At 36.5% G+C, this 23,291-nt stretch overlaps 1 protein-coding gene across 2 annotated transcripts; it reads left to right on the top strand.

Annotated features, from left to right (window-relative positions):
• The first annotated feature begins 711 nt into the window (after positions 1-711).
• On the top strand, positions 712-21,015 carry rnf145a (ring finger protein 145a). Of its 2 annotated transcripts, none has more exons than XM_077248016.1 (11): positions 712-981; positions 2,368-2,611; positions 7,612-7,720; positions 11,083-11,174; positions 14,556-14,791; positions 14,902-15,077; positions 15,266-15,406; positions 16,135-16,317; positions 16,409-16,556; positions 18,042-18,398; positions 20,562-21,015. In XM_077248016.1, the coding sequence occupies exons 2-11, from the start codon at positions 2,428-2,430 to the stop codon at positions 20,871-20,873; spliced, it is 1,938 nt and encodes a 645-aa protein (XP_077104131.1). In that variant the 5' UTR covers positions 712-981; positions 2,368-2,427; the 3' UTR covers positions 20,874-21,015. The 2 variants fall into 2 exon arrangements, with proteins under 2 accessions (XP_077104131.1, XP_077104132.1); XM_077248017.1 differs by having other exon boundaries at positions 851-981; positions 2,373-2,611.
• Positions 21,016-23,291: the final 2,276 nt, after the last annotated feature.

The following is a 23,291-nucleotide window of genomic DNA, read 5'->3' as shown; positions in this document are numbered from 1 at the left end:
ATCACCCTTCTATAGAATAACAAGATTACAATGGAACTGAACACAGGCACAACAAGGAAATATAAAACAAGGAATATAAAAAAAGTCATTAAGACAGAGACACTGAGCAGATTTCAGATGCCCCTGAAACTGACATAAAAAATACAGCCGGGTGGTGGAGCGAAGGTGGAACAGGGGAAAGGATGGAGGGCCAGGCCTGGGTGGCAGAAGTGGGCCTAAAGACCAAGGATGGCGCCGACAGTTCAGGGAGCCAAGGCGGAGCTGGCAGTGACCAGGCTGGAACCGGCAGAGTAGGAGACCCCCCAAGATGGAGCAGGCAGTCTTATTAAATCTTATTGTAATTATGCATAAATTGGGGACACTTTATTTCCGTATACTTCACAACCTACCACAATGACTAAATTTGAAATTAAACAACAGACTCTTGTATTGTTTTAATTTATTTTATTATAAATAAATAATAATATCTAAAAGTATATTTAATAAATGGAAATTATTATTATTAATCCAAAGTGAGAGATCAATGTGAAGAGGCAGCATTACAGATAAAGTACAGTGTAGCCTATTATGTTTTTATTCACACAGCCCGTGATCTGGTTAAAGCGATCTTAATCTTTATAGCACAGTTGGCCTTGTGATTCATGCTGAGTCGTCTGGTCTGACTCCTTATCATTTCACCTATCCACCCCCTCTCTTCTTTCTTTTTCTTTCAGTCTTCAACGTGTGCCCTCATGATGCCACGGCGTTCGCTAATCCGCTCTCCACGGCGCACATGCTCAGTACCGATCACTGTGGCAATCTGAAATGGCTGCGGGATGATGTGATACGAGTCCCGGTGCCGCGCCGCGTCTCTTCGGTAGGAATGCTATTCCCTGAGACCGCCAACCACTCCATTCATTCCTCCGTCAACATGGTTGACATCCGACAGAAGAATAAAGGTCGGACATCGTAGGCGCGAGCACTTGCGAGAGTCATATTCGTGTGAGTTGAATGTTTATTTTGTCTTTGTAAATTGTGGTTCACTGCTGGGGTCTGTCAGTGTTTGTTATCTGAGGTCACAACAGTTCAGCAGCATCTCTAGAGAGAAGGCACATAAATAGCCTTGCTGCATAAAGCTGCATTCAAATATTATGCATAACGTGTGATTAAAGGCAACGATAGAGGTATTTGTCTACAAGTCTATCCTTTTATTAAAAACGATATCACATCGTGCTAAAGCAGCAGCATCGAACCTTTGTACAAATAACATCAACACATAATATTCTCACGTTTGTTGTTCATATTTACGTCGATAGGACGAAAAAATAAGTATTTTTTACAGAGGAGTTTATTTAATCCTGCAACAGGCTCCTTGTGTTATCAGCCAGTTTCATACAATGAATTTTCAATGAGCTCGGGGTTACTATAGTTCATTTCGAGTTAACACTGGTTCTAATACTAGAATAGCATACATGAGCAGAGTTTGGGGTCTTATAAAATTGGAGTTTTGTAAGTTACTTTTGATAAGGATTGACCCCACCCAAAGGAAGTCCAAACTAACAAGAAGTTCTTAAAAGTATATTATTTGTACAGACAAGTTGGCCTATACATTTTAAATGTCTTGTTAACAGAAATGCACCCGCCTACAATGTAACCATAATAACAGTAGGCTGCCAGTGTTTCATTAATTATCCGTCGACACAAAACTAACATAGGTCACTCTATTATCACTTTATTATATATTTACATAGGCTATTGCATATGTGTATCTCAAAAAGATGTTTTATTTGGGGTTTATTTTTAGCGCAAAAACACTACAGATTGCGAAACAATGTCCTACAGAAGTTACTTTACAAAAGAAGTTACAAAAATGTACTCCTCCCCCAGAAGTCTGTATATCCCGGTACTTAGCACACTGAGTGCAAAACAGATGCATTGCATTTGCCATTATGTAACTATTTCCCTATATGGAAAAGTTTACTGCTTACAGTGTTATGGGAACTTTGACAATCAAGTTATTTGCAAACACATTATTTGCTAGGTTACGGTATACAATGCAGCATATTAGATTGTTCAAGGCTCCTGCTTGTAATGTGTTTGTGTGAATTGTAATAGCAGGCAGCCCAAAGGAAACACACAGGTTATTTAATAACCTGCGTTTATCTCTGTCCATTTTATATTTAGTCTGTTTAATTATAGCCTGCATATAGTCTTTTTGTATTTTTTGCTATATTTGGTTGATACATGAAATAAATCATTTTTGGTATTGTTTTCAGAGCTTCTCTTGTGCTTAGAGCTTGTCTTGAGACAGAAAACATCTTTGGTTACTGACTGACAGAAATGAACGTTTCTTTCTCTGTCTGTTTCTATCTAACTCTCTCTTATCAGTGCAGTGCTGGTGTGTGATAGTGCCAGTGAATTGCGTGTGGTTGGCGGTAGTCAGGAGTGATGGCTGTGAAGGAGCGGGTGGAGGCGGTGCTGAATGTGGGCCTGCGGGTCCCCAGTATCATGTTGCTCGAGGTACTGTACCGCTGGGATGTCAGCTCCTTCTTCCAGAAGATCCAGAGAAGCAGCCTCAACAACAACCACCTCTTCCAGTACAAATACCTGGCCCTCTACCTTCACTATGTGGGTGAGTAACAAGCCTATTTTTAAGTGATAATATTTGGGGTATACAATGGTATATTAATAAGGAGCTATTCAATGTCCTTATGATATAGTTCCATCTATGGTATTACCATATCTGCAAATCTGGCTCTTTTTGTGAGGGAATGAATGGCTTTCATCAATAGATCAATTTACTTGTTTCTCTGTTCCCTTCCTACTACATGACAAAGCTAAATCCAACACACTTTCATGGCAAATCATAATCATAATTTTACGTTTGGGCGAATTAGTGGCTAATTTGTATGAATGTGTGCGATAACATTTAGGCCTCGTAAAGACTGTCGTCTCCTCCGGTTTAAAATATATCTCCGTTATGTTGTCATTTTCTGCTCGTCCAGCACTTTGCAACAACACTGCGTTGTTTCTGCAGCGACTTGCAATATGTTTCTTTTAACAACATCTGACTTTTACGTTTTACAAGCCGTGAGAAAGTCACATAAACCACGCGAAATCCGATCAGTTCGTTCAGACTGAGACGGACTTCCAGAAATGCGATTTAAATAGGATTTCAAACCACATATGAATGTAGCTTGAACCGGATTTGTAAAGAACGGATTTTATGTGATTTTTAACTATTCACACTATCTAAATCTGATCTCATTTTCCAATCAGATTTGCATTAAAATCGGATTTGGACTGACCTTAGATGTTTCTGTATGATCTGCTTACGGCCCACCAGGGTTAGGTAAATATTTTTCCAAAAATAGTACTTTTCCCTATGAATTCATATAAAAATACCACCTTGTAAAATTGTTGTTTTCTTATGAGTTTGGGTTGCCTAAAGTATAACTATGCTGTTATAGAAGATAAAGTGTGTTTTTTTATAGTTCAGGACAGTCAAGTCAGGACAGTCTATGAAGATTCTTTGCAATTGGAAGAGGAGAGAAACAAATTGTTCTAGAAGTCAGACAGGTGGTCTGTTCATCGCATTGAGAGTTCTTGCTCCAGATTTCCACTCATTTGAATAATGGTGGCACAAGCAGCAAGATGATTGAGTGGAGAGTGGGAAAGACTGAAATGTACTGTCCAAAAGTCATGCATGCAAAAGAAAAATCACCAGAAAATAAATAAATACAATCTATTCAAACCTGTTTCTCAATGTTATTTACCCTGTGGTCCTAGTGCTGACAATGGTGGAGTCAGAGGCGACTGGTTCAGGCCACAGGTCTTTCAAACAGCCCCCTGTACTGAGCTTTAAAAAGACTCAGTGGAGCGTGGCATCATCTGCTGCACATCCCAACAGACACAGATCATGAGTTATTCACAGGGCTCGTGTTGTGTTGATGTGTGTGATTTAAAACTGTGTGAATGACTTCATTTTCCCCTCCTTCTCAATTGTCTGTTTGTTTTTCTATTTGAACAGATTTCTGACTTTTGGGGCTTTTTTTTAGGTTTCAGATCATTTAGTTTTTTATGTAAGAGACATTACAACTTTCCCCAAGTAACCCCATGTTTAAATGGTTTGTAAACTTAAATCAAAGCTGCAGACTCCAGGAAAGCTGGCTTTTGGAGCAGATGTTTGTATAGTACCCAAAGGAACAAACCCTAATGACCCTGATTTGTCTCGTACGTGTGGTCATGCGCTTTGCCCATGTGGCTGTTATTTACCCTGGAGAGGAGGCTTTTGAGGTTACATGCGGATATGTTCGTACAATAAGAATGGCAGCTTCTGGTAATAGCTTTAGAAAAGCAGACCACCACCCAGCAAATTGCAAAGCACAAAACAATGCGCCATACTGTACATCCAGTTAACAGAATGAAAAGTAATTGTTTGAATGAATGCACAGTGAACACAAGTCAGTGTGACACTCTTTCCACAATAACTGACTGAGAACACCCACATATGCAGTAGGTTGAATGTATTCGCGACAATAAATGTATAATTTAAAACGAACAGATATTATTCGTTTTTCTGTTATGATGCTCACAAAGCGGCAGAAAACAAATGACTTCATTTTGCACATTTCTGCAGTGCGCTAGATTAGCGTATTGATGCTCTGAGCCATTGTTGATTAGCCATTGTTTAGAAGCAATGATGACATCCAGGCTGAAAAATCCAGCATAAACCAGCATGAATTCTAGCTGGTATAGTACTGGTGGAACAGTCATGCTGTTCTCAATCAACTTTGAGTTGGTGCTGGTCCACCAGTACTCCTGCTTCCCATGCTGGGGACGAGCAAACCAGCAACCATCCCACGCTGGTCCCTGCATGCGAAACATCATTTATGCTGGTGACCAGCAATGCTGGATTTTTCAGCAGGGATTTCAAAGCTACCACTAGCAGAGCCTTTACTGGTTATCTGTTTAATAGAGATTCAGCAGCTTTTGTTCTGCAGGTGCAACTTGTCCAATGTCGAAGGTGCTATGTTACCCTCAGGACCCCCTGCTGAATGTCGGACAGTATCCAAGTACAGAAGCTCCCACAGGTGAAAAGTACTGCTGTCAGGAGAAACTTTGGACTTATTTAATCTCAGGCTTGCTGGGTTTGTATTACTGTTGAGAAAAAACACCTGGCCCTGAGAAACTCCTGTGAATTTTACACTATAATGAAGCAGAAAAAATAGTTCTGTCCTGTCTTTTGGAACACTTCAATTTTAAAATATGACACTGCAGGCACATCAAAACTAAAAGAGATGGCCCTGCCTAACACCAGGAGCTGACATTTCTGCAGAATAGCTCTATTCTTTCTTCAAACAGTTAATATCTGTATATTCTACACACTCAACACACACACACACACACACACACACACACACACACACACACACACACACACACACACACACACACACACACACACACACACACACACACACACACACGAGTTTGGTCTGGCTGAAGGCACTATAGCAAAGAGGTTAAATTAAGACATGGAGAACATCTACTGTCAGCAAGATCACAGGCACTTTCCATCTTTACTAACTATGGATAATATGAGCTGTCTTTCAAAATTTTATCCAGCCACAAAGCTGGCCAATTCCTCTGCTCTCTGACCTGGCGAGAGCTTCCTCATATTTCAGCGTTACATTTTTTTCCCCCCAGGTAATTGCATTGGTCCAAGCTAGCGTGCCAGCATACTCCACATTAATCAATATACTGAGATAGACTTTGTGCCTTCCTGCCAGTACAATGTTTCCTCTGTTTTGTATTTCTCATGTGTTCTAGACTGTGGGGTATGGCACATGTTTTCATATTTGTGAATGGCAGAAGTGAACTGGAGGAGCGGGTGAGAGGATGAGTGCTGAATGTCAGATAAACAGTTACGCAACAAGAGGGATCAAGAGGGTTTGGCAGTGAAGTAATGAAGGCCTAATCTGTGCATGGCAAAAGCCTTAATCTCCCGCCTCATCCTGTCTACACACACTCGTTTGAACACACACACTGACGTCAGCGTAAGCCAGTTAATGTCAGATTGGAGGCTGAACGATGTACTACAGTACTCGTGTTCATTATGACATGATACTAATGTAATTACATTTAAAGCACCTTTTTTTTTTTTAGGAAATATTGCAACGTCAGAAGCATTTTATAAGATAAATGTCTAATGGAAACATTCCAATAACTTAAGTTGTATGTTAAATTTGTATAAGACAATTTTTTTTTCCCATTCTAGATCCTCCAATTGATTTTTCTCACTGATGGCTATAACATACCATAGGCTCAAATGAATGAGTGAATCACCAAGGATTCTAGATGAAATGAGCTGAAACTACTTGCAAAAAAATATGGTTTGCAACATTCTAAGTCCAACTAACTAGACATTTTCAAATCCAAATCCATTTGTCCTGTTGTCTGAAGCAGCACAACACTATAGCTGATTATTATGGGTTGTGCTTTTGACATGACACTGAAGGCTGTAAAACCTTACAGGTTAGAAGACAATAGACAAGACTGTGTATCATTTCCATAGCCACAACTCTTTATGTGTTTCTTTCAGCTTCCTAGCACAGCTGTCGGATATAATAATATATGTAATAATATATAAAATGATATAGCTAAACAAACTAGATTTTTAAGATAAAGCTTTCGGATTGTTTTTTTGGTTTGCTGGTTGGCTGCTGTTTGTGATAAACTACCTAATTAAAGTTTGTATAACATTACCATTGCATGCATTTGTTTAACACTCATAACTCATAAGTATAATTTCAGTACACATCTGTAGTGAATAAATTAGTCACACAACCGATTCATTCGAAAACAAAACAATTAATTCATTTAGGAATTAAACATGTAACTGTGTGTTAGTGTGTCCTCTAATCATGCACTCAAATGATTTGTTCAAACACACTGAATGGCAATAATGTTGCTTGGGAAACACTGTCTATTTTTGGATCGCCAACAAAAATAGCTCTTAGGAGTTGTCAATATTGTGATTACAATGTAAGTTACTAAGTATTATTTATTTATTTATTGCAGTATTGTATAAAAACAAAATCACAATTGAAATGGTGTTGGTCAGAATGCCAGCATTAATGATTGCCTATATATTAATAATATGGGCTACATATGCTAGAATCTGACTCATCATGTCTATCAGACTGCCAAAAGCCCGAGTTGAATTATTAAAATTCAGAATAACCATGTTTATTTTCAAAACTGGTCACTGAATGCCATTTGCTAAAACAACATTATATATTTTAATATTGCATGCAATTTCACATGCTATTTAAAAAATAGCATGTAGTATATACAGTAGTGTATTCTGCTCACGAACCAGTATGGTAGTATTCTGAACAAATCCAGAGACTCTTTATGCAGGTGTGACTATCAATGAACTGGATATCCAGATTCGGTCAGTGCGCTCTGGCTGTGTGAGTTCCTTTGACAGTCTGAATGAATGGACTCTCTCTGCTGGTCTGAGGGATATTGAGAGAGATGTGCCCTCAGAGACCCTTCTGTGTGCTTGACAGCATCCTCACATAGTGGTCTAACAGCACTCTCATTCTTTATCCCTCTCTCTTTCAGGTTACATTCTAAGTCTGGTTCTGCTCACGCTGCCCCGACAGCACCTGGTGCAGCTTTACCTGTATCTGCTCACTGCTCTACTGCTGTTCGCAGGTCATCAGATCTCAAGGTGAGAGTTTAGGTTTCAATATAGACAGATAGACAGAAAAAGCTGCCTTTTACCAAAACAAACCCGCTTTCCAAAAAGATTCTGTTTTGTATGTTTTGTATGGTCAATAATGGTCATACTGGGATCATTGAAAATGAAAATTGATATTTTAATTTTAGTGTTGCTATTGCCAATTGCATTGGGGACCAGGACCAAGTCCAAGCCTATTCAAGTCTACCCCCAAGACCATACCAAATTAATAATATAAGGTTTTGGAGTTGGTAAGTTTTTTTTATGAGTGTTTAATGAATAGAAAGTTCAAAAGAACAGTGTTTATTTGAAATATTTTGTAACATTATAAATTTTTTTTTCTGTCACATTTGATCAATTATATGTGTTTAATGTGTCCCTGCTAAAAAAGTGTTATAAAATCTTACTGACCCCAAACTTTTGAACAGTTTTACACTTATTTACTCCCCTTTGTCATTCTAAACCCTTTTTCCACATGGAACACAAATGTAGATTAGAAGTATTCACACAGAGAAAATAGGTGCAAAAATGGTACATTTCAGGGTACAACAGCTTGTCACTATGGTAGTACTCTTAAAAAGACATATTTGTAAGTTTTTTTACTCCTAAAAGTTGCATATTCGTACATTAGAGTACAAATAATGCACTTTTTTAATGTGGTAAAAAAAGGTTCAAAGACTTCCTTTTAAGGGTACTGCCCCAGTGACAAGCTGTTGTGCCCCAAAAGGTACCATTTTACACCCTTTTTCTCAGTGTTCCTTTAAAACTATTTTAACAATACTTGGATTACAGTAATTAATGAACAAACATAGGATTTTTTTTTTTTTTTAAATTTTAATTGTACTTAGAGTTTGTATTTGGATATTTAAATCATTTTGCACAAAGAGATTTGTATTTAATGCTTGGAAAGATAGTTAAGATGTGAGTAGAGACGCATTTCTTTACTGGAGGCTCCTCTGCCATTCTCATGTGGCTGGGATTATAGTGTGGTGCTTTGCTCTTGACAGGTGGCTGTTTAGTGTCAAATTAAGAGAGAGCTTTTAGCACATTTCTCAGCATAATATGTGTTTATGGAAAAAGCAGTGGCTGCTCAAATTAAGATCACCCAAGTGTGGCAAAGCCATTACTGCCAGCTCATAACTTACCTGCCTCACTCCATTCCCTCTCTGCCTCATTCTGAGCAAAGCTGAGCTCAGTAAAGGATTGAAACAAGCTTTGTAAATGTTTATTCAGGTACGTGTGTGTCATGTGTGATATCCATTCTGTCCACATCTCCCAGAAAGAAATTTGTTATGATGTTATATGGAAAGCCATTTTGATAATCAAATTTCTCACCGAAAGCTATTGTCTTCTGAAGACTTGAGGTGCGTCCCAAGTCGTGTACTTGTGCACTATTCTACTGCGTTTTGTAGTATAAATAGTGCGAGTAGTGTGTCCACACTGATGATTTCAAAAAGAGAGTACACTTTAAATACCCAGATGATGCACGTAATTAACCGAATAAACAAAGTGTTGAATGTTAGACACTTCATGCACTAAATTGTCGCAATTTTTTTATTCGTAGCATGGGGGGACGGGGGGACGGGGTGCTATCAGACTCCAGTGAAAAATGGATGCAAAATAACCAAATAAAATTCATACACTACACGGTTGAGTACATAGTGTAAAAGTAAGTAGAGTATAGTGCATCATTTTGGACACAACTTTGGAATATAGCTTATAGACCACTTAAATGCTTTTTATGATTCGAATATTTTTAGAATATTTATTTAGAATATTTATAATTAGCTTGAAAACTCCAGTTTCATTATTATTGTATAAATAAGAGCAACCATTACATTATTCAGAAACTCTCCCTATGTATTCCATGAAAGAAAGAAGGTTATACGGTATACCTATATACTTGAATATTTTTTCCTATAGACTAAATTAATTAATTTATAAATTAATTTAAGATAAAAAAAATGCCGAAGCCCGCTGCAGAGCCCCTACGGTTTGCGGACTAGGGATGAGTCACGATTTTCGAATATCCGATTAGTTGATTTTATTATAGAGTATCGAATAGGCTGTGCGATCATTGTCTTTAAAAAAATCCCCATGTTTTCAGTTCTGATGCGGTGACACGTTCATGTAACCAGAGATGGCGCTGCCAATAAAGCATCTCTAAGCTGTCAATCAAGTCTCAGACAACAGAAGAAGAAACATTGTCTCACACCAGAGCATGTGTGCGGAGTGGTAATATTTCCTCCAGAGCGGAGAACGTCTTTATGAAGATACAGCGCCGCACGCTCAACAAAGAATAATGCTCTTTGTGACATGCTGCTGCAAAATATGTAAAAAAATAAGTAGGGCTGCCCGTGCACGACTATTTTTTTTTCTAGTCGACTAGTAGTTGTTAATTTAAGCCATTAGTCTAATATTAATTTAATTACTTAAATATATATATGGGAGAGAATAAACCATAATGAGCGTTTTTGTAATATATTGCCTATTCCGCATTGCAAGCGCACGCATAAAGGTTGCCATAAAGAACCGACAAAAGTAATGATTATCATGAGACATTTTAATTGTTTATTAATAAACTAGTGTTTTTTTGTGTCAGTGTCGGCTGCAAAGATAAAGTTGAGGATGCTGACTCACCATCTTTGCAGCAGTGAATGAGCCAAGCTCTAGTGAGACAAGCTCTAGTTCACACGCTGGCGCCTCCATGTCCTGATATTGTCTGTTATATTTGCTTCTTATTTATTATACAAAACTTAATTAAGTGGTCAAAATCATGTCTGACCCACTCCAAATGTCTCCCGATATATTGGGCATCTTATGATCCTATCTTACTCATCTCATGCGGTTCCCTTTTCATATAATCAACATAGATGAAATAAAAAAAAACATTATATTATTTAAATATAAATATGAAACTTATGTTTAAGTTATATTTAAGCGTCACACCGCTCTTCTTCACTCACATGCTCTGGTGTGTAGCCTATACATGCATGTGTGCGTGCATGTGGGGGAGGGGAGCGATTTTCGAATAATAATCGAATAATACCCAGCGATCTTCGAATATTTTAGCTTGAAAGGCACAGCCCTATTGCGGACCCCCAATTAAAATCGCTTAGCTAAAGGTAAAGGATTATTTTCGACTTCTGAATGTCAGTGGTGGTTGTTTTTGTGCTCAGTGGGACTCAGCTGAGGGTTATAAGTGAATGTTCTCTCAGGAATTCTAGTCTGATATGGTTCCACCGCTCTGCTCTGTCTGACTGGCTGTAAGTATAGATCCTCCACAGGCTGTGATGACTCGGGGAATGTCATGCTGTGAGAGGTTAGAATAAGGTCTCTGTTCTCTGTTTCAGGGACTATGTGCGCAGTGAGCTGGAGTCTGGCTACGAGGGCCCGCTGTACCTGGAGCCTCTGTCCATCAACCGCTTCACGACTGCGCTCATCTGTAAGTGCCTGACAAAGTCCCCAAAGACTATATCACACTTTTAAAGTCAATGTGAAATGCTGTTAGTATCCCATTTTTACTTCAGTATAATGTGAAGGATATCTGGGGGAAGATATTCAGTGAGAAAAATCAATTGACTGGATTGTGAAAAGCCATTGTTGCATATACCAGTTGAAAAAAGTTGTTTCAGAGTAAGTTTTTATGTTTTGATAAAAGATTACAAAGAAAGTTTTTTTTTTTCAAATAATGTGCACTGTTAAAATAGGGCTGGGCAAAATAATAGCAAAAATGATGATGACACTTTACTTTACGGTCAAATTCTCACTATTAACTACACTCTCAGAAAAAAAAGGTTAAAAAGCTGTCACTGGGCTGGTATCTTTTCTAAATGTACACTTTTGTACAAAGGGTGCATATTGGCACCTTAGCAGTGCCTAAAATGTACATATTAGTACCTAAAAGGAACAAAAGTTTAGTTTTTGTAAAGGTATTGCCCCAGTGACAGCTTTTCTACCTTTTTTTTCTGAGTGTAGTTTCTTATTCGCATCCATATTAGGATCGGCTAGGATATTGACTGTTTTTTAATACTTATAAAGCACATATTAATGCATTATTCTGCATGACCATATTCTACCCAATACCTAAACTTAACAACTACCTTACTAACTATTATTAAGCAGTAATTAGAAGTATATTGAGGCAAACATTGAAGTTAATAGTAAGAGTGTGACCAAAATAATATATCAGTTTTTAATATTTAATTAGCACAAGTAATTAATTAATTCATATTAATAAATATGAATATTAATTTTAATATCAGTATAATTCAATTCAGAAAATAAATATTAATGTCACACTATATATATATATATATATATATATATATATATATATAATGATAATAATATATAGATCATATAAAATAGTATTTTTATTTATTTGAACCAGTATAACAATACATTTTAATGAACAGCAATGTTTTATACATATTTTATGTTTTATACAAATATACATATTTTTAACTTAAAAACAGTTTAATACATGAAAAATGCAGCAACTGAAATGCTTGAAATACACTTGCAACCTCTCTAATATTCTTCGTCCTTCAAAGTTTGCAGATGGTACACGGTTGAAAAGAGCTTAATGTACATTCTTTTCTACTGTCTCTGTCTTTGCTACATTGCTATTAGGAGAGGACTGCTTGACATGTTCATGCGTCAGATTGATATCACTTAAAAAGATGTTTTAGACTGATGAAGAGCAAGTTATTACATTCTGATTAAAAATTCCATACACCAACTGTTTTTTATGTAAAATAACGTACAACAATAAATCGTTCACAATATGATTATGAAGTAAACAAGATCAGTTCTGATTTCATGTTGACTTCAAATGGGTGTTTCAAGTCATTCACAAGAGAAGCACTCTGTGTTAATATTCCTGTCATGTGTGTCTCACACCGACTCATTACTGCTCTCATTCAGTCTCTGCAGCCTATTCTTTCTTGAACGTGTGCTCATGTAGTGTCATTGTCACTGTGGAGAGTTTGGTAGTTTTGCATTTCTTGGCATGTGATGTCAGAGGTCAAGCCATTTCTCGCTCATGTTCCCCTCTCATAAGCGCATGCCTTCAAACGCGCTGCACGAGTGCCAGAGATGCAGATTTCATATTTTCCCTTGTCATCGCTTTTGCTACAAGTAACATCCTTTGCCAGCTTAAAGTCAAAACCTCTCCTGCTCACTTCCTTTATTTGATTTTATTTTCTCACTCACAAATACTGTCAGCCCTTCCCCTTGTTTAGAATGTCATACTCTCACACACACGGTCTCTCGCTCTCGCTCTCTCTCACTTTCTCTTTCACTGCATTTCCTAAGTCTGTCCATTCCTTTGACTCATGCTTTCTCATCAACTGCTGACTTCTTTCTCACTCTTTTTGTATTTCTCTTGACTTTTATACTGTTTAAGGGGTGAATCTCAATATCAAAAACATGTCAAGGTTATATTTCACCCTAAAATAAAAAAATATATATAATAAATGACACCATTTATTTTACATGTGGAAATCTGTTCATTTTAGCTCAGGTTCATGTTCTAGTTCACGTTAGCTCTGGTCCAAACTTTCCAATAAGGTCTCATTTGTTAGCATTAGTTAATGCATTTGCTTACATGAACTAACAATGAGCAATACATTTTAAAGCTTGTATTAATCTTTGTTAATATTAGATAGTAAAAATATATGTGTGTGTTATTCACAGTGCATTAACTGATTTTAACAAATATAACTTTGGATGTTAAAAATGTATTAGTAAATGTTCAAATTACTGTTGACTAAGATTAATAAATGCTCTGTACAATTATTGTTTATTGTCAGTTCATGTTAACTAATATGGTTATCTATTTTTAACAAAAGTAAAGTAACTTGTAAAGTGTAACCAATCATTTTAACTGATACAACTTTTGATTTTAATAATGTTTTGGTAAGTGTTGAAATTAACATTAACTAAGATTAATATGCTTTTTCATTGTTAGTTCGTGTTAATCTGTTTTAAGATCATTATGATTTGTTTGCGTTATGATGTTATTTTCATTACAATTAAACAGATTATACTTTCCTTAATCTGTCCTCAAATTTTCTGCACAGTATAAAAAGTGAAACGACTGTTTCATTTATTTAAAGTGGATTTTTATATTGGATTAAATGAAAATCTTTGCTACCAGTGCAAACCTGTTTAGTTCAGTTATTTATTTATTTATTTTGGTATTGTTAGCACATAACTAAAGATGAAGCATATTTTTGAAAGACATTAAAATATACATTTAAGGTATTTTGAAAATAATATTCCTGTCTTTATTTATCCTGTCTTAACAAATGGAATATCTTATTCCATTACTGTACTGAATTTCAATTTAGCTGATTTGTCTAGAAAGAAACCTTATGTACAGAATCAGACAGACAGGGTGATTTTCATACTGCATTCTAGTAATTAGAATGGGATTTAATAGGTTTTTAATAGGCTTAATTTTCTATCCATCTATCCATTATTTTTCCTTTTCATTTTGTGGTGACATACTCCTAGCATTTGTTGGTGAGATTCACCCTTGAGTTTACTGCTTGCTCTTTCACTAGTGTGTTCATTGAGTTCTTGAGTGCATTCCTCTGAATTCTGTAGGGCCTAATTAACTCCAGCAAGAACAGATGCATTCATTAACGTCAGTGAGTACAGTAGCGAACACACAGCTCAGATTCAGGTGCTTTGCTTTGCTTTAATATACCATATTGCAGTTTGGCATCATTAGTAATCCAATTATTACTAAAATGCCTATATCTTCAATTCTATTACGAAAACAATGTTTTTTCTTTCTCTGTGTATGTTTGAATAGGCCAGCTGGTGGTGTGTACCTTATGCTCCTGTGTGATGCAGACCAAGCGCATTTGGCTGTTCTCAGCGCACTTGCTTCCTCTGGTGGCCAGGCTGTGCCTGGTTCCTTTGGAGACCATTGTTTTCGTCAATCGCTTTGCCATGATTTTCACAGGCCTGGAAGTCATCTACTTCTTGGCCTCCAACCTGCTGGTGCCATTTAACCTGGCCAAGACAGCATACCGGGAGCTTGCACAGGTTAGACACTGCCTTTCTAGGAAACAGTAGAGGCTTGAAGAGTGAGTTTTAGGGCAGACTTGAGAATGTCAAATCAAAGAATTAAGATCTTCTCTGCCTCATTCTGTTAGGTGGTGGAGGTTTATGGGTTGCTGGCTCTTGGGATGTCTCTGTGGAATCAGTTGGTTCTGCCTATGTTGTTCATGTGTTTCTGGCTGGTTCTGTTTGCTCTGCAAATCTACACATATTTTAGCACACGAGACCAGCCCACGTCTAGAGAGAGGCTGCTCTTCCTTTTTCTCACCAGGTGAGTGGAAGTTCTGGCTGCTCTGCTCATAAATCCTGAGCATAATTAGATGAATAAGATGTATATGAGAGTCCCTGATTTTTTTCCATGATAAAGTTTTGATTTGATAAAGTGTTAGTAAATGTAAATTTGATTTGATTTTGGTCTCATGAAGGTACACAGCAACTTAAATTGTAAATGCTCTCCAGTATTGCAGAGTGCTGTTGTACTCCGTACTCTCTGCTGGGCCTGGTCTTCACCGTGTCCTTTGTTGCTTTGGGAGTGCTCACTCTTTGCAAGTTCTACCTGCAGGGCTACAGGGCTTTCATGAATGACAACACCATGCACAGGTATCATGTACCCTTCATATACCCTCTTGTTCCTCAGAACTTTTTTCTCATGAAAAAAGAAAAAGAAAAGAAAACTAAGCAAGTTGTTATAAAAAGAGTAAAGGTTTTCTTTTCCATGTAAGGAATGTGCATGATGAGCATTGACTGTCAGTTGCCATTTTGTTTGGTTTCATAATAAAATTATATGTTTTATTATTATTATTAATAATAATAATAATATAATTTGTATTATTTAATAATTATAATTTATGTTTTTGAAGGATGTCTCTTATGAAATCATTCTAATATGCTGATTTGGTGTTCAAGAAACATTGTTTATTATTATCAATGTTGAAAACGGTTATGCTGCGTAATATTTCTGTGGAAAACGTGATACTTTTTGGACATGATATTCTCGGATAAAAAGAAAGTTCAAATGAACAGCAATCATTTGAAATAGGAATATTTTGCATCTTAACTATCAAAAATGTCATTTGATTAAAACGTACGGATCCCAAAATTCAGGGTTTGAACTTGCCTCTAATCTCTGTAAATGAGCTTGGACTTTTCTTCACGCTTTGTACCTCTATATAAGCTGCCACTCTGTCCCCCAATTAAACTACACCTTTATGATAACCCTGCTAAACAGTTTGGCGTGGAGTCTATATTTGATTCATTATGGCTCCTTTTTATCACTTAATTGATCATTGAACTCACAGAAGTCCATAAATTCCTCATCTCTCTATTAGGGGCATGACGGAGGGAATCACTCTTTTGATCCTTGCTGTTCAGACTGGACTGATCGAGCTAAAGGTCATCCACAGAGCCTTCCTCCTCAGCATCATCCTCTTCATTGTAGTGGCCTCTATCCTGCAGTCCATGCTGGAGATAGCTGATCCCATAGTGCTGGCGCTGGGAGCCTCCAGAGACAAGTACATAACAATGAAGGTTGAAGTCATGTATTATGCAGATGGACGTTGTAATTCAGTATTCTGATTATTTTATAATCATCATTGCCAACAGGAGTTTATGGAAGCATTTCCGTGCGGTTAGCCTGTGCTTGTTCCTGCTGGTGTTCCCGGCCTACATGTCCTACATGATATGTCAGTTCTTTCACATGGACTTTTGGCTGCTTATCATCATCTCCTCCAGCATTCTGACCTCACTACAGGTACTCAAAAACACACCATCAGAAAGCTTTCTCCACTGCATTGCTTTTCCATTGTTTTTTCTGCGTTTGACCATTGCGTTTGCGTCTGGTGTCTTTTGCGGCATCACTGACACTGCGTTCTAAAAGCATGGCGCTCAAATTAAAAGAGTTCTCTCTAGACCTTTTTTTTTTTTTTGCTCCTCTGACCTGCTACTCGTGTTTTTTAACCTTAAAAACCTGTCAGAAACACTCAGAAAATGATATGGGAGTAATTGTAACACGCAATATGGCGCTGTAGGAAGTTCTGCTGTTGGGTTAAAAGTGCCAGTCACAAGTGCGAATTAGCAAGACAAATTTTTTTTTTTTTTTTTTTTTGCTTTTTTTCTCTCTCATGATTCTAGCTGGAATAGCAGCATTTATGATGCCATTGTTATCAAATTTTATTCCTGATAGGACATGTTCGTGACAAACAATTTTGAAGATTTCAAAGGATTTTGATAACCTTAACAGTTCTAATATAAGACACTACACCATGAAGAGTATAATATGATTTCTTTTCAGCTTTCTAATGATGTTTTCTAATTTTTCTTATATAAAGTAAACCTTCCAGTTTCTTTTGAATGATGTTTCCTTTATTTACGCTAACCTTATCATAGTATAGAGATAAAACTGGTTCTATGAGCCCCTGTAAATTAATTACAAAAAATTAAATATACATAGTTTATTCTTAAAGAAAGGAGAAATGAAACTCTGGTTTAAAAGAATCTTTGCATCTTATGGGGGGATGAATGTAAAGGAATGTTCGACAACTACATTTTGAAAAAAAAAAAAAAATATGACGTCAGTACTAACATTGATAAAATGCAAAATTATATTAAAGGAATCTCTGCAAGTGAAGTCATAAGTTCTGTTAGAATGATATAACAGCAAAGCTAATAAACAGAATAATATATATTTTTTTAAATTCGTATAATTTTTAATCCGTAATTTAATTTAAATTCATTTTATTTACAATTTTCCTTTATTTATATAATTTTTGTCAACCAACAGCTATTTTGTGTGCATTTAATAATAATTATGTATAATTATAAAAAATAGTGTTATTTAAATATTTAATTTAGTAATATTTAATAATAAGATAATAGTAATTTGGCATTTGCATTTTTACTGATAATAATAACATTTCCAATAACATTCATTAATAACAAATAGTCAAGTCACCTTCATTTATAAAGCGCTTTTAACAGTATGGATTGTTTCAAAGCAGCTTTACAGTGATAATAGAAATTACCGTAACAGATTGTTTATATCTGTTACGATAATAATAAATATTTTATTTTTATATTAAGTGTTTGTTTAATTGGAGTGCCATCGTTGGCCATCCACTACCCTGCTCTCTGGTCATTAACCCTGAAAAGCCTATTACAGTTGACCATTACGGGAGTTTTATTTGTGTAATGTGAAATTCATCTGTTGTCCCTCTGTTTTGAACTCGTTCACTGCCAGGTGCTGGGAACACTGCTGATCTACATCCTCTTCATGGTGGAGGAGCTCCGCAAGGCTCCGGTGGAAAACATGGATGATGTCATCTACTGGGTGAACGGCACCTACAGGCTGCTGGAGTTCCTGGTTGCGCTCTGCGTGGTCGCGTACGGTGTGTCCGAGACTGTGTTTGGGGAGTGGACCGTGATGGGCTCTACCATCGTGCTCATCCATTCTTACTATAACGTGTGGCTGAGGGCCCAGCTGGGTTGGCAGAGTTTCCTGCTCCGCAGAGATGCTGTCAACAAGATCAAGAGCCTGCCAACAGCTTCTCACCAACAACTCCAACAGCACAATGACATCTGTTCCATCTGCTACCAGGTGTGTGTGGATATGACGATGTGTGTTTGTGATGGATGTCCAGGTTCATTCCTTGTCTATTTCTGTGGTAGAGTGATGGTGGGTTCAGTTAGGGTTCATCACTCTTGTTCATACAGTCCTCTAAGTATTAAACTTATGTGCATAGTTTGAGCCACACCATTTTTAAGATGGACATGAATGATATCTAATTTTGTGATTGGATTTAAATTTAGTGATTGGATTTAAAATGTGCCGTGGTTTACAGTGAATTTAGAACAGCTAAGGGCCGTTGTTTGGCACGATGTGGAGCGAAGGTGATAATGTGATGATACTTCCACTAATAATAATAATAATATCATTTTCCATTATTATAAAAATAATAGTGATGATGATAAGAATAAATAATAATGATTATAATTTGTTTTAATATATATATATATAAAATGAATATACATTTTTCATATTGTACATAATATTGTTTAACAAGAATGATTATCAGTATATTTTTTAGTGCTGTCAATTCAATTAATCACGATTAATTATATACTGTATACATGGGCGTAGATTACGCATGGGACGGGGTGGACGTGTCCCCCCCACTTTTTATACAATGTAAATTCGTCCCCCGCGCTTTTTCATAGGGCAAGTGTTTCAACGACAAGCTGAGGTTTTCACGGGTGTGTATACATCGATATTTAAAATCATAAGAGTCAAGGATAGTCTATACGTGACTTCACGTTTCCATGGTAATCAGTCACTCGTGCATTAGCTTACGACACGCCCGCATCCGCGTCGAATCCATCAGTTTCATATGTTCAAAATGGCAAAAAACTCTTCACTCCTTTTTCACGAAAAAGTCAAGCACTGTAAGTAAGTTGTCATGTAGTATCCGAATTGTGTTGCACAATGATGAATAACTCCGCCTATTTCTCTTGTTGAATAATTAACAGGTTTTGTTGTAAATTCACTACCCGAACAAACATGCCATATTTTCAATCTTTTTTTACCCGTAATGCATTTTATTTTCAAAGATATGTTATCAAAGCCCTTCAATTTAGAATAAACATGGTGAATGTTAATGCTGAACTTGTATTTTCATGCATTAACAGCCACGATCTGCTTGAATCAGGCAACGTTGTAACATGTGTACATGAAGTTTATCATAATTTGGTAAAACTTTACAATTAGATTAAAAAAAAGTTTGTAGACAAACTTTAAGTTCTCTTGAAAAAGCCTAACTAGAAAGTTTGTATTAGTTTTAAAAGCTTGAAGTTTGAAGGTTTTCAATTGGAAAGTTTTAGTTTATTAAGACAGACTTTGTTTAGGCTAGTAAGAAAATGTAATTTTGCCAAAAGAAGAACTTTTATTTTAAGTAAATGTTATTTTTAAATCAGCTTCAGTGTGATATTTAACCATATTATCATGCTTAACACTGATAATTTGAATAATTGTAATGCGATGATCAGATATCTAAATCAGAGAATATCATATGTTTGGGCAGTTGGATTATTTATTTTTAACAGCGGATTCGGGGCACTCAAAGTGCACCAGATTAGTGAATTTATCTTTAAAATGTACAAAATCTTCTCTCAGGGGGGCATGCCCCCGGACCCCCCTAAAGGTACAGAGATCCACCTACGAAAATACTGTGGTGAAACAGTAGACTATATGATGGTCTATGAAAAATACACATTTTATTATCTTATTAAAATACATGATCAGGATTTTACCACCTTCGCCTAGTTTTAAGCCAGGAAAAACCCTGCATGTGCAATATAAAGTACTGGACAACTTTCTTTCTTTTTTTCTGCTTTATTGCTTTAAAATAAATAGCATATTAAGCCAATTAAGCAAAAATCTGTCAACAAAAGTCTGAAGAAAAATAAAACTGGTATTACACTTGACATTCTGTCCCCCTCACTTTTGAAATGATGGCTACGCCCCTGACTGTATATATATATACACACACACATCTATTTATACACATATTATATATATGTACATTTACACAGACACGCCCGCACACACACACACCGACATATATATGAAATATATATAAATGTAATATTATATACACACACATAGCCTATATAATGTAAACAAACTTTTATATTAGATGCGATTTATCGATTTGGCTGCACTTTTTTTTTTTTTAGACCTAACCTTTTCTGTTCTTGAATCTAGGACATGACGTCAGCTGTGATCACCCCCTGCAGTCACCTGTTCCATGCCGGCTGCTTGAAGAAGTGGTTGTATGTGCAGGAGACATGCCCTCTTTGCCACAACCAGCTGAAAGGCTCATCACAGTCCGCCTCTTCCACACAGGACACCCCGCCACAAGAGACCCTGGATCTGGATCCTCCACAGCATCTAGAGTCAGATTCAAGCCTCCAGGTTCCCCAGCAAGACGACTCCACTCACACTCCAGCGTCAGACCTTGCAGCTGGGCTAAAAGAAGACTCTGCCTCTCCTGCCTGCTCTTCCTCCCAGTCCTAAACCTGCCTCGAGCCAAACCCAACTCACACACTACTGGCCTAAAGACTTGTGGTGTTGCAGCAGAATGTCCGATGGGAAACTGTCGGCTTTCTGTGGCGGTTACGCACACTGAATGCTCCTTAGACATCTATACAATCAAAAACACCTCTACAGTCCCCCTTTCATCCAAACCATCATAGAATCAAGAGGTGAAAAGAATCATTTCACCCCTCACACTTCTGGATCTACCCAAACACCAGCTCTTCCCCACCCTTTATAATGAAACTACAATCTCCAACAAACACCAACCTGAATGTGATTGTGTGACCCTTGAATATAGGGCTGTGATGCTCTGTTGGCACTAGCATGCTCTCGGCATCCAATAGCAGTAGCCCATCTCTTTTCTGTTCTCTATTTGTTTTCTTGAGAGAGAGAGAAAAAAAATATTTATATATATATATATATATATATATATATATATATATATATATATATACACACACACAGTATATGCCACTGCATTTGCACTAATGTAACATAAAGCAATCCTCCAAAGTTTATCTTGTCTGATACCAAATATTTTGGTGTGTATGCATTGGATCAAGTTATATATGAAATATATACGGTACCATGTACAAATATATATGTAGAGGAATTTTGATATGAAAAAGTACACTGTTAAGCAGCACCGAGTGTCATGAAGTGGCCTCAGGCTCATATGATCGCTACGCCTCTGGTGGTGATAGTGGGAAGTGCCTTTGGCTGTGGATCAACACTGTTGACGGTTTGAGAGTCAAATTTATTCTCGTCAGTATTTGGCATTTAGCGCACTGTGAACATGAGTACATTCTATAATGTATGAGCACACTTTGCAAATGCCGTTTAGGATAATATGTTTAATATAGTTTGTTAAATTAATGACGTTTGTCTTTAAATCTGAAAGACTTTTATGCGGAACACCACAATTTTTAAATCTGTCACAGCTATTTTTCTTTTAAAAAACTAATATGAATGAGAATGGAGAGTATATTCGTATAAACATGGAATGATGTTATGTGAAGGCTAGGGTGAACAAATGTCCTGTTTTCCTAGGACATGTCCTGTTTTCACGTGCTGTCCTGTTTTTTATAAAGTGATGAAAATGTCCTGGTTTTCATTATTTTTCATTGGGCCATTAAGAAAAATAGGATAAAGAGGAAGAAGAAAACTTAAAGTTATTTAGTTATTTATTTTTCTAATTGGCTACAGAAGAGACATTATTTCTATTATTATCTCATTAATTATTTTTGAAACCTGTCATAATAAAACATGTTGAGTAACCTCTGAGAAGCTTATCTGAATTTGTGTCTTTGGTTATAGATAGTATTTTGTAATGTAACAATTTTCTATCCATACAGAGCAGGCACAGCCTACTTTAAATGTATTGAAATTAATAAGGCATCTTTGAGTAAACTTCGAGTATCATTTGAGTATCTCATTGCCGGGCCGAGTGTCCTGGTTTTCGATAATCAAAATATGGTCACCCTAGTGAAGGCTATACTTTAGTTTGAATTGCAGCTGAATTTAGTAAAATATGCCTAAAGTCTGAATGTAAACTGTCAGAATAAATCCAACCCTAATGTATGAAACATTTGTTCTGGCTTTCTTTCTCTCTGCCTTTCTGAGCTGTAAAAAGACATTAACCTTGATTTTGCCAAGCAAGACATGTTCCTGGATCAATATATTTTGTTGATCCTTGAACATCATTCCTGTCTGAAAAGTAGTGCTAACCCTATTCCTTACCCTAACCCTTCCCATAACTTCTCCCTAAAATCAGAGGGAAATGATAGGGGAATAAGAATTGTGCAGAAGCCCCTAACCCTTGTCATAAACTGTAAACTTGCCCCTCAAATCTGATTGGTTGATTGGAATGTTCAAAGACTAGGCTGTCACCTGTGGTGATTATGATGATAATAATTTGATTGATACTTATGATGTTTAATGTTACCTTTAGAAAATCTTTAAAAAAATATGTGATTATCCATTTTCATAATTTACATACATTTTTTTGTGATGCCTAAATTGACTTTGTAGTGTTTTGTTTAGACAAAATAAAAGAATTTTAATTTCGGTTATTGTAATGGTTATTGGCCATAACATGACACACAGCTTTGTATATTACTTTGACCACTTCTGTTTTTGAATATAGGATGTCAGTTTTGATCACCTGATTTTTGTTTTTTTTGTTTGTTTGTGTGTGGTTGTTTAAAAAAAGCTGTTACATATATTTTTCCATTTAAAAAGCAAATCTAAATGAAATAGGTGAGAATAGGCCTATTAGTAGCATTCTCAATTTATCCTCCTTTTTTTTATTCTGCATGGAAATTGTTATCTTTCAATTGCAGCTGAATTCAGTAAAATATGCCTGAAGCCTGAATGTGAACCTGAATGTCCGAATAA

The sequence above is a fragment of the Siphateles boraxobius genome, unplaced genomic scaffold (assembly GCF_051911475.1).
Source record: "Siphateles boraxobius isolate OS27281-9 unplaced genomic scaffold, OSU_SipBor_1 3, whole genome shotgun sequence".
In the NCBI taxonomy this organism is placed as follows: Eukaryota; Metazoa; Chordata; class Actinopteri; order Cypriniformes; family Leuciscidae; genus Siphateles; species Siphateles boraxobius.
This window is presented reverse-complemented; position numbering and strand designations above follow the sequence as displayed.